A 12,682-nucleotide genomic window follows, 5' to 3' on the forward strand; every position below is an offset into this window, starting at 1 on the left:
GCTGTGGGACTCACATTCATGTATAAATGTATACATTCGCTGTTATGTAGGCAGCAGTACTTGTTCTTCATTTCAAACAAAGTGGCAAATACAAAGTACTGCGCAGAGCTGCATTTCAGTGAGATAAATAACAAAAATATGGACAAATCAGCTACAGGTGTTACAGGTATTCCATGGGGTCTGTTTTTATACAGAAAAGTAGAGACAGGAGACATGAGTTGCATTTGGTCTGCAGGCTCTTCCTCCTCTGAGGTACAGAAGCGTTGCAATGGCCTATCGCGCTCACAACTACTTCTCCCTTGTGGCGTTGCCACGCAATCACGTCTTCATAACTTTAACTGAAAAGTGCAATACCACCATGAAAAAATGCTTTTTACATTAATAAATGTTTTACAAAAAAATACAATTGACCATACACTTGTAGGTGTCACACAGGCATCAACAGCTCATTGTTATCAGTAATTTGGACCTGAAACCCTCCATAGCTTCATTTGAAAGAGGATAATCCCTGGAAACTGAAGCTGTTGTTTTTTAAAATGTCTTCACACAGATTTTTAAAAGAACAAACTGCCCTGCTGTGAGTGGTGGCTGCTCATTGCTATAAAGCTATAGCTATAACCAAAGCTACCAGACAAAACAGCAGTTGCCTGGGAACAAATTACAAAAAATGCCACATTTACCCAAGTGAGTCCTAGCTGACAGACAGCCATGATGCAGCATGGTGATTTTTGACCTGTCAAACAGCAGCAGTCTGACCGCTTATCTATTTACAGCTCTTTGCAGTGACAGTTGGACGTGTGGCAACATTCTTAGGCTGAGGAAAGAGATAGTCAAGTATCTTCTGTTTTTCTCTTCCCTGGTGTTTTGAACTGGGTGTGAGGAGGCATTAATGCTGGTAAGGAGTCAAAAGTGTTTTCTGTTCATAAGTTTAAACTCACTGCAAGTCTTCTGATTTCTGTTGTCATGTTAGCATTGTTGTCGTGGAACAAAGCAAATGATACGGTTACTCATATTTTATCTAACAGGAAAGGTAAAGCTTGACTTTGTCTACAGTTACCGCTGCCTGGGTAACGTGATCTCACAGACTGGCTCCACGGTCAACTCTGTCGTCACAGCGCATTAGTGGAAAAGGTTAACTACAGACTAACAGCATGGCCAAGGGAACGAAAGCCAAAAGAAAGACTAAAAGTAAGAAGATCACCTTGAAAATGGCCCAGAACTGCGTGGAGCTGACATTGGATGGTAAACGCCGACTGGATCTCACTTTCAAGGGGATTACAGCTGTTCCAAAGTGCATCCAGAAGCTCTTTCACATGGATGAAGTGGACCTGAGCAGGAACATGATCAGAAAAATTCCAGATTTTATTGCTCAGTTCATCAAAATGACTGTTTTGGATTTGCACAGCAATTATGTGAGTGTGACAGATAATGTCTAATGTTTACAACAACTCTTTAAAAGTAGGTAAATAAATGGTAGCTACTGTATAGCAGCAATACTGTGGGGCTGCTACACAGTTGTTGTGTCACACTATTTTAAATAATTTTAAATAATTAAATATTCCAAATATTTAAAATTAAGCCCATTAAAAAAAACCCAACAACCTCTAGATTAAAGTACTAATCATCAAAAGCCAATCATTAAATAATCACAAACATACGGGGACACCTTAGAGACCCGCTAACTGTAACTAGCCTGTTGGCAGCTGTAGTTTGCCCATTTCAAAATTGTACCATGGTTCGTAACTATGTCCATGTTTAATGCACCAAAATCACCATCTGTTAAAAAATGTGTTATTGTTTCTAGCTGGAGGAGCTCCCCGTGGCTATCGGCTACCTGCAGAACCTTAAGGTTTTAAACCTGTGCAACAACCGTCTCACAAGCCTCCCAAGTGAGCTCGGCCTCCTGAATAAACTCCAAACACTGAACCTGGGTCTCAACCAGCTGGAAGCTCTTCCTGCCTCCATTGGTGCACTGGAGGACCTCCGCCACATTGGCCTTTTTGACAACAGATTCACCCGCCTCCCCAGCTGCCTCTTGAAGCTGAAAAAACTGGAGAGTATCAAGATGGACAGGAATCCAATTATTGCTGAGAAGATACCCACTGAGAAACCAGTCAGTATTTCAGAGAGCTTTTACCTAGTCAAAGAAAGCTTCCTGTGCAAAGAGTGTCTGAATAGGTGCCAAGCTGAGAGGAAGGCGCTGAGGGAGGAATAAATACCATACTGTGTTCTTAACTCAAGAGTGCCTTTCACTTACAGTACTGCATGTTACTCTGATCTGTACTCTACATAGTACATAGATTGAATTAATATCAGACAGTAACAGAAAACTTTGCAGTTTCCCTTGTAAGTGTATTTAAAGAATTATATTTTTACACACATTTTATGCAATTACTATGCTTATAACTGCATGATAGTTAGATACAAATAAAGTGTTTTGACAGTCTGTTCGGCCTAGAGGGCAGCAGAGAGCACCCTTATCTCTGAGTACCTGTCACTGGCTTTAAACATTTAAACATATTTCATGTTATTAAACATACAAACGGTATCTTTTCCATGTGATCATAATTCATTCATCATGATCATCATCATATATGGAAAAAATTATGTTCCTGAAGTCTCTAATAAAATAATAATAATAGTAATAATAATAATAATAATAAAAGTAACAATGTTTTATGTACATCTCAGTCAAAGGTCTAGCAAGAATGAGGTTGTTTATTCATTTGCTTACAGTATTTCACATTACAAAATATCTCAGTATAATGTAGCATTAACTTGACTTTGAAATTATCTGTCAGTGATACAGTAAACAAGATACAACAACTGTTTATGTACACTTGGGGTCTTTCATGTCTCCTTAACAAAAACAAAAAACAAAATCCTCATTCAGATATCTGTCTTCCATTCGATGGTATGTGTGTGTGCGCGTGTGTGCGTGTGTGTGTGTGTGTGTACACTTTAGTTTTTGACAATATAGTACTTAAAGAAACACACTCCACTTTTTTTGGAAATAGGCTCATTCTCCATCTCCCTCAGAGTTAAAAATGCAGCGTCTTCTTTCCGTAGGTTAACAGGACTTTGGAGCGGGATCTTAAGGGATGGGGCGTGGCCGGAATTTTTGCTCGAGGCGCCATATTAGCAGGCCAAACAAATGCTTGCTGTGTGGTCCGTTGTACACACACAGACACGCATGCACATTTACACACACATACCATCATATAGAAGAGAGATTTCTGAATAGGGATTTTTTTTTGTTAAAGAAACATGAAAGACCTCAACTTAAGGTTAAGTGTATAAACTTGAACTTGAAACATCTTTATGATGTAACCGAAAGAATCATGAATCTGAAAAGCGACATTTCTGGATTTTATTTTTGTCGACTTATGAAGTTATATATATTATTTTGTATATTTTTGAAATTTCTTAAGGAGAAGATTGCTGTTTGGCTAATTGGTCCTAACCAGTTACTGTATAAAAGATGAACACTGTGACAGCACTTCCTCCCATTGTGCAAAAATGAAGCCAAAATATCCCGCTTGTGGGCGCTGCCATGTTCCACTTTTGGAGCCAGAGTCTGCTCAGTAGTAAAGTGTGGTGGAGCGTCTCTGGACATGACCGCGAACACGCCCCTTTACGCTTTTTACATAGCCCGGCTGCTCCGTCTCTAATTCTGCAGGGTATGATGACTGTTATTTAAAGCTACTAATTAAAGTGTTTATTTAGATTAAAACTTATCATACAAAACATGCACTCAAAAAAGGTCCATCTAAACAAACCTGTTTGAATCAACAGGCCTCTGTACCCTGTGTTGCAAAGAGTTTTGTTAAACTATATAAAAAACATGAATTTATCTTGCTGGAGAGCACATAATACACATGACAGATTACACATCCAAGCTTTAATCATCATGTCATGCCTGTGGAAGTTACCTGGAAAAAATGCAAAGACTGACTTAACATTAGACGGAGGCATGTTGTCCAACATCGGTCTAAGGTGTGAGTGAACCAGTTTTTTTTGGTTGTCATTAATAAGACTAAGACTAACTAATAAGAACATATCTGATAAAAAATATGATACTGTAAATAATCCTTAGTTTTAAATTTTTGTTATAGGAGGGAACATATGTGGTATTTTAGCATCAGACACTTAGTTTTCTGTTTTCTGATGAATTTGTTCTGCATTCATTTGTGCAGATGATGTCTTTTATTTAACGAAAACACAAATCAGACACCAGCTCACAACCTTAAACATGATTATTGTGCTAGCAATTGGGTGTGATCCAGTGATGGATTCATGATTAGCTAACAATGAGGAATGGCAGGGATTTTTTTCTTTAGCAAAAGAAACAATAAAACAATGAAAAGACCTCGGGAGACATAAAACTGTTTTACTGTCAAGATATCAAAACTAAAGCCAATAACTTTGGTGATTTTCTCTATTTGTGCAATATTGATTAGCGTTACTGCTCTTTAAGGTAAATATCAAAACTATTACACTGTTTAATCCACAGCGATGCATCCTATTCTGTAAAATCATATTTTTGTATATGTTGTCCTGTGAGGACATCTGATCTCTGAAAAAACAACTGTTAATGAAGCTGGAAAAACAAACCCACATCTTGATCCTTAAAAAACATATTAATATGTATCTTAACAAAAACAATCACAGCTGAAATAAAAGGCTTCAGCCTACTAATATTAGTTCATAAAATACATTCTCGGCACCAAAAGTGATGAGTTAAGGTGCCCATGGAGGCAAGGGTGCCACCAGGCATTTGGCCCCGGGGCAGACCCAAGACAGGCTGGAGAGATTATATCTCTCGGCTCATATTCATATTAATATTCTTATTCTTCTATGACAAAAAGTACAAGTGTTCATTTAAGGAAATAAACAGAGCAGTAAGAGATATTTTTCAATTTTTTTATTTTTCTTATTTTTGATTTGCTGCCAATTACATGTTTTTATTTGTAATTTTTGTAGTGCTCCCTACTATGTGAACCCAACTGGGTCTAGACTGGGTCTAGAGAGTACTTTAAATTCAGGGAATTTAAAATAGAAAGTAGCTCGTCCACAGAAGGACTGGTAGCTCCCCTTACGATAAGGGTTCAGATCGTGCGAACAGGTGTGAAATGTGTGTGTTTAGTTAGTTTGTTTGTTTGCTTGTTTTAATCAATTTTAAATCATGCTTTTTATTTGTTTTTGTTTCTAATGTCTCTGTAAAGCACTTTGAATCACCTTGTTGTTGAATTGTGCTATACAAATAAATTTGCCTTGCCTTGCCTTGCCCTCACCTGATGTTTTATGTTTATTAGTTTAGTTTAGATTCTAAACTATCAACCCCAACAATCGAATGATCTCCTTTAATAGCAAGCGCTGGGCAACGGTGGAAAGGAAAAACTCCCTTATAAAAAGGGAGAAACCTTTGACAGAACCAGGCTAAGAAAGGGGCAGTCATCTGTCGTGACTGGTTGGGGGGTGAGAGGCAGAGGAAAAGAAAAAAGAGAGCACATGTTAGCTATATGTTGCTCACATTGCCTAAAATGAACAACGTATGGTTTTCTGGACTGTGAAAGAAAAGTCTCAAGTCAGTTTTCAGTGACGTGACTGAAGACTTTTCTGGATGGCCGTGCGGATGCTTGTCAGAAACAGTTCATTTCCTTTCTTGGAGAAATGAACTCCACCACGTAAAAAAATGGAGTTGTCGAAAAACCTGATTTGCGGATGCTCAATAATCACTCCATCGAAGTGGTCGACAGCCTTTCTAATGCTGGCATTCACAGTGTTCCTGTCCTTATTGATTTCGCCTGGATTTCCATATATCCACACTTGACGCTCGTTGATGGATGAATATGCAATTGTCATTGAGGGGAACTCTGTGTGCAATTGCATTAATTCCTTCTCAATGACAGAAGAAAGTTTATAAGCAGAAAAGAGTCCCAAATCATTGCCCCCAGCATGGATTACCAGTATGTCAGGTGGGCTCTGTGTGGATAGCTCCTTATAAAAACGAGGAAGGACTCCCCACCAGCGCATTCCTCCTTTGCCAAACCACTGGACTTTGGTATTAAGTCCGAAATTTTCTCCGAAAATCTCTTTTGCTTCACCCTCGGCTCGTCTGATGTAACTGGACCCAATGATCCACACATTTGTTTCTCTCTGGTCTTCTGGGCTCTCTTTCTTTTTCGGTGTGTTTTCACAGATGTTGGTATCACTCAAGGCTGTATCGTTTCTTTTCTGACCTGGGAGTCGGATAGTCCTGGACCAGGGACTTTTTTGGATGCTCTGTGTCACTGCTGCTTGTTCTGGCCTCTTGTTGTCTTTCAGTGTGTTTTCAGAGGTTTTGGTATCACTCAAGGCTGTATCGTTTCTTTTCTGACCTGGGAGTCGGATAGTCCTGGACCAGGGACTTTTTTGGATGCTCTGTGTCACTGCTGCTTGTTCTGGCCTCTTGTTGTCTTTCAGTGTGTTTTCAGAGGTTTTGGTATCACTCAAGGTCATATTGTTCATTTTCTCAACTAGGAGTCGGATAGTCCTTGGCGAACAACTTTTTTGGCTGCTCTGTGTCACTGCTGCTTGTTCTGGCCTCTTGTTGTATTTTGGAGTGTTTTCAGAGGTTTTGTTATCACTCGAGGTCGTAATGTCAATTTTCTCAACTACATGTTGGGTAGTCCTCGGCGCATAACTTTTCTGGCTGCTCTGTGTCACTGCTGCTTGTTCTGGCCTCTTGTTGTATTTTGGAGTGTTTTCAGAGGTTTTGGTATCACTCGAGGTCATATTGTTCATTTTCTCAACTAGGAGTCGGATAGTCCTTGGCGAACAACTTTTCTGGCTGCTCTGTGTCACTGCTGCTTGTTCTGGCCTCTTGTTGTATTTTGGTGTGTTTTTAGAGGTTTTGGTATCACTCAAGTTCATATCGTTCTTTTTCTGAACTTGGAGTTGGATAGTCCTTGAAGAAGAACCTTTTTGGATGCTCCGAGTCACTGCTGTTTCTTTTTTCTCAGTGTCTATTCTCATCCTCTTTCTCTCTGGAGAGTAGCTCTCAGAGTTGTTTTTGCTGCCTTTTGAAATCTGACTGTATCGTCTTTTCAACACAGTTTTTTCTTCACAGATTCGTCTCTTTTTCCTTGGTGGAGAGCAGCTGTCGGGACTTCTGCAATTCTGTGCAGCATAATCCGGGCCTCGCTTCCTCTTGAGTGGAAGCTGGAAATGTGTTTCTTCAGAATTTGGCTCTGGATTTTGGTGGTCCATTGTAGTAAAGCCAGCGTAAGCTTGTTGACCTCCGCCGTGTTTACTCTGAGACATGTTAGAGTGTTGATGAAGTGACTGTGTTAAAGATTCAACTGTTTTAAAATGTTTCTCAGGTTTACCTTTGAATGCTGCAATCTCGAGTGTTGCAAATAAACTGACTGAAAGTTTGGAATTCTTACCCCTACTTAAGGATTCACTGATCAAAGGCATATGAAATGCCTTTGATCATCATAATGATGTCATAACATAATGTAACAGTAACATTCTTTTTTTTTTTTTTTAAATTTGGTGTTATCGGGCTTTGGAACGTGATGTCACGGGAGGGGGCGTGGCCGCCGGGGCGCCATTTTAGCTGGCCAAACAAAGGGCTTAAGGAGCGAATGCATCAGCAGTGGTTCGCTTTGCTGTGTTGTGGGTTTTAATGTTAGATCGCACGATCGGGGAGGGAATAAGCTTGAAAATAGGCTGTCTTTTTATTCTTTCCCAGCCTGAAAGCAACGTGAGGGAGCTTATGTAGTGGTTGTTACCAAAAGAAGGCATCTAGCCTGGATAGCAGCTGTGAGATGAGTTGATATCCAGTTCTCTACCATCCACAGATATCTGTTGTTGTGCTACAGATATTTTCATTCTGGTAAGTTCTAAATAAGTTCATATTAGGGCTGTTCGATATAACGATATATATCGGATGATGATATAAAAACATCTATCGTTTCATTTTACACTATTGTTTGTTTCGTGCTATCGCAAAATAAACTGTTTATGCTAGGGCTGCTCAATTAATCGAATTTTAATCACGATTACGATCTGGGCTTTCAACGATCATTAAAAATGACTGAGCCGATTATTAGCCCCTCCCTCATTTATCCGCGACACCTTAAAGGCCGGTCCGTGAAAATATTGTCGGGCATAAACCGGTCCGTGGCGCAAAAAAGGTTGGAGACCGCTGATTAAGAGGACCCGAGGGAAGCTCGGAAAGCTAAGCAGAAGTTATTTGGAGAGGAGAGTGACTGCTGTTGGTTGAAAAGAGAGGTAAAAAAACTTCAGTGGTGTTGCACACTATGTTATATTATTTTTTAAAGTCATTGTTAACCCTTTAAATCCGGTCAGAGCAGCACGCTCCGTGTTGTGTAACTATTTTTAAATCCCTGTAGAACCGGAACGTGTAAGCTAGCGCAATAATTTGTTTTGCATATGAAACCGGAGGAGTTGTACTTACATCTGATGCCATCAGCTTGTCCTCGGTCACGGTTTCCTTCCACATATAGCTTTGCAAAAACTGCATAAAAAGCGCTTGCAGGAACAAAAACATAATATTCCAGAAACACGCTTTGCCGTTACTATCAGCTGTTCGTAACACTTCCCACAGTGAAATGATGCACATGCTGTTTTCTTTGCAAATTTGCATCATAGGATTGTTTTTTGTTTTTCCTGCAGTATATAAAAACTGTATCTCCAAAATAAAACTATGAAGACACTCAAAATAAATTTCCTGTTGTTGTAAACTATTTTTTGCAACTTTATTGTATTTAAAGTTTTGAGGGATAAACCTCTTAAATTTCTCCAAGTAGAAATATATGTAAACAAAACAAAAGCGATTTTCAATTTTTTTTGTAGTTTATTGCACTTTTTTGCAATTTATGTAATTACTATGGACTTAATGCATACATATTATTAAAATATGGGCTATAACAGTTGTATTGATGTATAGCAACTTGAAATGCTCCCACAAATGGCACTACAGCATGTAAAAAAAATAATATAAGCTCTGGTGGACTTGGTTCTATAGTAGGTCTTAAAGGGTTAAATAAATATCGTCAAATAATCGTGATCTCAATTTCAGTGAAAATAATCGTGATTATCATTTTTGCCATAATCGAGCAGCCCTAGTTTATGCCAATATTTTTTCATCGTTTTGATGGTCGCTGTAGTGGCTATATTAATTTCTTACAGTTCTCTCTTTCTCTTATATTTATTATAACCACACTACAGACGGATAGGCGACTGTTTTAATGTTGTCATACGCCATGGGCATAGCTGGACTGGCCATCGGGCATACCGGGCATTTGCCCGGTGGGCCGCTAGCGATTTTTTGTTTTTATGGGCCGATGGATTTTTTTCTTTTTTTTTGGAAGGGTATAAATAATGAAAGGTGTTGGATTGGCCAATTGGTCATGATCGACTCTGGGCTGGACCTATTACAGCCGAGGAGGTCGGATGCACCCTCCCCCTTGTTTAGCAATCTTATAGACGAGCTAAAGAAAATGGAGAACAAAAAAAGGAAAGGAGGTGCAGAAAAAATGAGGGCCAAAAAGAAACAAGCCCTTCAGGCAGACGCTGCCAAATGTGTAAAAATAACTGAATTGTTTGGCGGTAGCTATGGCATAGCTTCCACAGATTTAGCAACATCAGCAAGTGGTGGAGGCCAGCAGGTGGATAAGGGAAAGGGGAGGCAAGAGGAGGAGAGGAGGAGGAGAGACCCGAGGCGGCCGCCGGTCATAGTGGCAGAGGAACTGAACTTCAGGTAAGAAGTTATGACCTGCTGTCTCTCTGTGTCAGATATAAGCCAAGTTTAGTTGGAGTTTGTTTTCGTTGTGCTGACTTTTTACAGTCACTTAGAATAACTGGTACTGCGTACTAGCTAGCATGACGGAGTTTATATACTGCTGGGCGGGTGCTATGAAGTTACTGGTAGTAAATTTTATTTTATGCTTAAGGTTAGTTTCTCAAACTCCTCAAAATCTTAACAAATTGTGCCAATCCTTACATGTTGCACCAGGCTGATTTATCATCAAAAGTGGAGAAGTCTGTGACAGAGGAGACAAAAGAGCAGCAGAGAGAGATGGAGAGATGACTTTATGTCATCCATGAGGGATGCATTTGACATATGTTTCACATATTATAGCCCAACAAGTTACTTATAGCAATTTAAATACGAGCAATCAGTTTTTGGCAAATACCGGAAATCACTTTTTGGCAGACAATCACTTTTTGGCACAACACCGGCTATTGCAGTTAATAATACAACAGCTTCTTGCCATTTTTTGTGTTTCTTTTTATCGCTGTGTAACTGAGTTCAATTGACTATGTGCACGAGACAATGCTAACTTCCTGGTTTGAGACCGGATGTGGGGTTGTGCATTTCCGGTAGCTTTACTTTGCGGTCAATCGCTACTGCAAAGATATACTCCAAAATCATGTCCAAAACTCGAAAACGGAAAGATTGCGTTAAGTTACAAAGCGCAGAAGGTGGGAACACTCACCGCTGTTGTGTCATAAAAAAATCTAATGGTCAATTTTGACATTTAAAGCGTTTAGATCGATCAGTTGTTTACATCACTCAACACAAGCAGAACTGCATTACTGCAGCAGAAGACACATCGTCCACATTCAGAAGCACATCTCTGTATAGTGACTGGTCTTATGATTTAAACAGGCAAATGTTCAGCATTCAAACTACAGGTGAAGAATAGTCAAACCAGATGTTTCCCTGTTATGTTGATATCAGCTAGTCAAGTACACACCTACACAGCATGTTAACAAACCGTGAAAAAAGCCACACAAAAAATGAATGATTGCTGGTAACGGTTTCTATGCATTAGTATTTACGAAGGGTATGTTGTGACTTACCTTCAAAATTACAGCGGTCCCTCGCTATAACGCGGTTCACCTTTCACCTGCTGTTTCACGGATTTTTTTAGTGCAAGTTTGCATGCTTTTTTTTTACGTCACATTGTGTCCTGCGTCCTGATCGCTGCAGACGATCTCCTCCGTGACGTCTCTCCTGTACAGTACAGAATCGCTGCATTGACCGCTAGCAGTGTGACTCTGAAGTGCAGTACTGTATGTCCACGATGTCCACCAAACATTTTGCACCGTCAAAAAATAAATTTGGCTACTTGATTTCACCTATAGCTGGTTATTTTTAGAACATAACACCCGCGATAAACGAGGGACAGCTGAGAAATATAACATTTGAATCCATTTTCTCTTTTGCCCTGAGGCGCAGGGAAAAAACATCGACAAGTCGATGAACATCATTTACAGATATATTGGGTAAATGCCCAAGACATCTATAGAAATGTAAATCGCCACTTGATTCATTTGCTTAACTTGTTTTGGACCGTAAACCAGGCGCGAATAGGACACCGGAAACAAAGCTCCCCACAGGAGTTTCCGCACCGGAAGTAGCATATGCTAACGTGCACATAGTCAATCGAAAGCCTGCATGCGCTAGTACCTCTTGCCACAAGTTCCCAGAATCCTTTGCGGTTTTACCCCTGAATGACGTCACATTTTTGGTGGGTCGGTCTCTAGTCAAAATGCCCGGGCCGATTTTTTGTCCCAGTCCAGCCCTGCCCATGGGTGTCCGCTTGTTTATTTTCCCCAGCTCGAAACACTTCACGCAAGTCGAGCTGCCCGAGATTCACAGAATTTACAGAAAATATTAAATTTTGTGATTTATATCGTTATTGGGACGATATATGTCTTATATCGGGATATGAGATTTTGGTCATATCTCACAGCCCTAGTTTATATTACTCTTTATAGCCTATTAGTTTTATTTTCAATGCGCTCTGAGGTCATAGCAAATTAGAACAAACATCCTAATGAGTGATTTTGTAGATATACGTTATAGAGTTGCTAATTGTTTTTCATTATTGTAGGCAAACCAGCCTATGAAATGAATGAAACAAATCCTGACTGGGTTCCAATGCTACATATGGGGCACTACAAAATCCCAGCTTCAAACTACATGCTACATACCACCATGCCAATCAGATTACATCTTCCATGTGAGGGTGAAGAGGTGACCCTTCTGGATAAGATGGCGATTTTATGTGAACATTTTATCATTTGTAAACTATACATGACATTGATTCTACATTGTTACTGGTGTGATGTTCTACAAAGTGGTTTTAATTAAAAAAAAAAAAAAAAAGGCAAACATTTATTTGTTTCTTTATTCAACTATTGAACAGTGGTACTTAGTAAGTACATATTCAGTAAATGCAAATTATTTAGATGGCAATGCACTTCAGGCACAAATGTAGACCCCCTAAATACAACATTATGGGTTATTCAGAACAGAACTATGCTTGGAGAAATATTTTCCCATCAGTTGAAACAACTCCTCCACAGTAACAGGTGGAATTTCTTTGTATTTCTTTTGTTTTTCTTCTACGTTGGCTGTATCCCAATTCAGCCTTAAAGTACACAGCCTTAGCAGTCCACAAGGGCCGCGCACTCAAAGACCGCTAAGACAGGAAGTGCGAGGCTTGTAAAATGGGACGGTCTAGCCCCCGTCGCGCTGCCCAGGTTGCCTAGCAACCATGATACTAACCACGCTTCATATAGCATTGTTTGACAGAAATGAAGGAGAAAATGTTTTGTTCATTTGTTTGTTTTTACATGAGTGTAACGTTTGACCCGT

At 39.6% G+C, this 12,682-nt stretch overlaps 2 protein-coding genes across 3 annotated transcripts; one reads left to right on the forward strand and one right to left on the reverse strand.

Annotated features, from left to right (window-relative positions):
- Positions 1–568: 568 nt before the first annotated feature.
- On the forward strand, positions 569–2,576 carry lrrc18b (leucine rich repeat containing 18b). Of its 2 annotated transcripts, XM_026177052.1 has the most exons (4): positions 569–684; positions 774–895; positions 1,026–1,412; positions 1,805–2,576. In XM_026177052.1, exons 3-4 carry the CDS (start codon positions 1,152–1,154, stop codon positions 2,213–2,215), a joined length of 672 nt encoding a protein of 223 aa, XP_026032837.1. In that variant the 5' UTR covers positions 569–684; positions 774–895; positions 1,026–1,151; the 3' UTR covers positions 2,216–2,576. The 2 variants fall into 2 exon arrangements, with proteins under 2 accessions (XP_026032837.1, XP_026032836.1); XM_026177051.1 differs by having other exon boundaries at positions 569–895.
- A 2,689-nt stretch (positions 2,577–5,265) lies between these two features.
- LOC113027438 (uncharacterized) lies at positions 5,266–7,907 on the reverse strand. Its single transcript, XM_026177053.1, has 2 exons — positions 7,371–7,907; positions 5,266–7,296 (listed from the first exon to the last, which is right to left on the reverse strand). Exon 2 carries the CDS (start codon positions 7,249–7,251, stop codon positions 5,596–5,598), a length of 1,656 nt encoding a protein of 551 aa, XP_026032838.1. The 5' UTR covers positions 7,252–7,296; positions 7,371–7,907; the 3' UTR covers positions 5,266–5,595.
- Positions 7,908–12,682: the final 4,775 nt, after the last annotated feature.

The sequence above is a fragment of the Astatotilapia calliptera genome, chromosome 7 (assembly GCF_900246225.1).
Source record: "Astatotilapia calliptera chromosome 7, fAstCal1.2, whole genome shotgun sequence".
Taxonomy (NCBI): domain Eukaryota; kingdom Metazoa; phylum Chordata; class Actinopteri; order Cichliformes; family Cichlidae; genus Astatotilapia; species Astatotilapia calliptera.

Excerpts from the sequence above, each read along its gene's own strand:
- LOC113027438 (XM_026177053.1), bottom strand. The coding sequence starts at position 7,251 with ATGGACCACCAAAATCCAGAGCCAAATTCTGAAGAAACACATTTCCAG.
- lrrc18b (XM_026177051.1), top strand. The coding sequence starts at position 1,152 with ATGGCCAAGGGAACGAAAGCCAAAAGAAAGACTAAAAGTAAGAAGATC. Across the intron at positions 1,413-1,804 it reads TGGATTTGCACAGCAATTAT|CTGGAGGAGCTCCCCGTGGC; the intron begins GTGAGTGTGACA and ends TATTGTTTCTAG.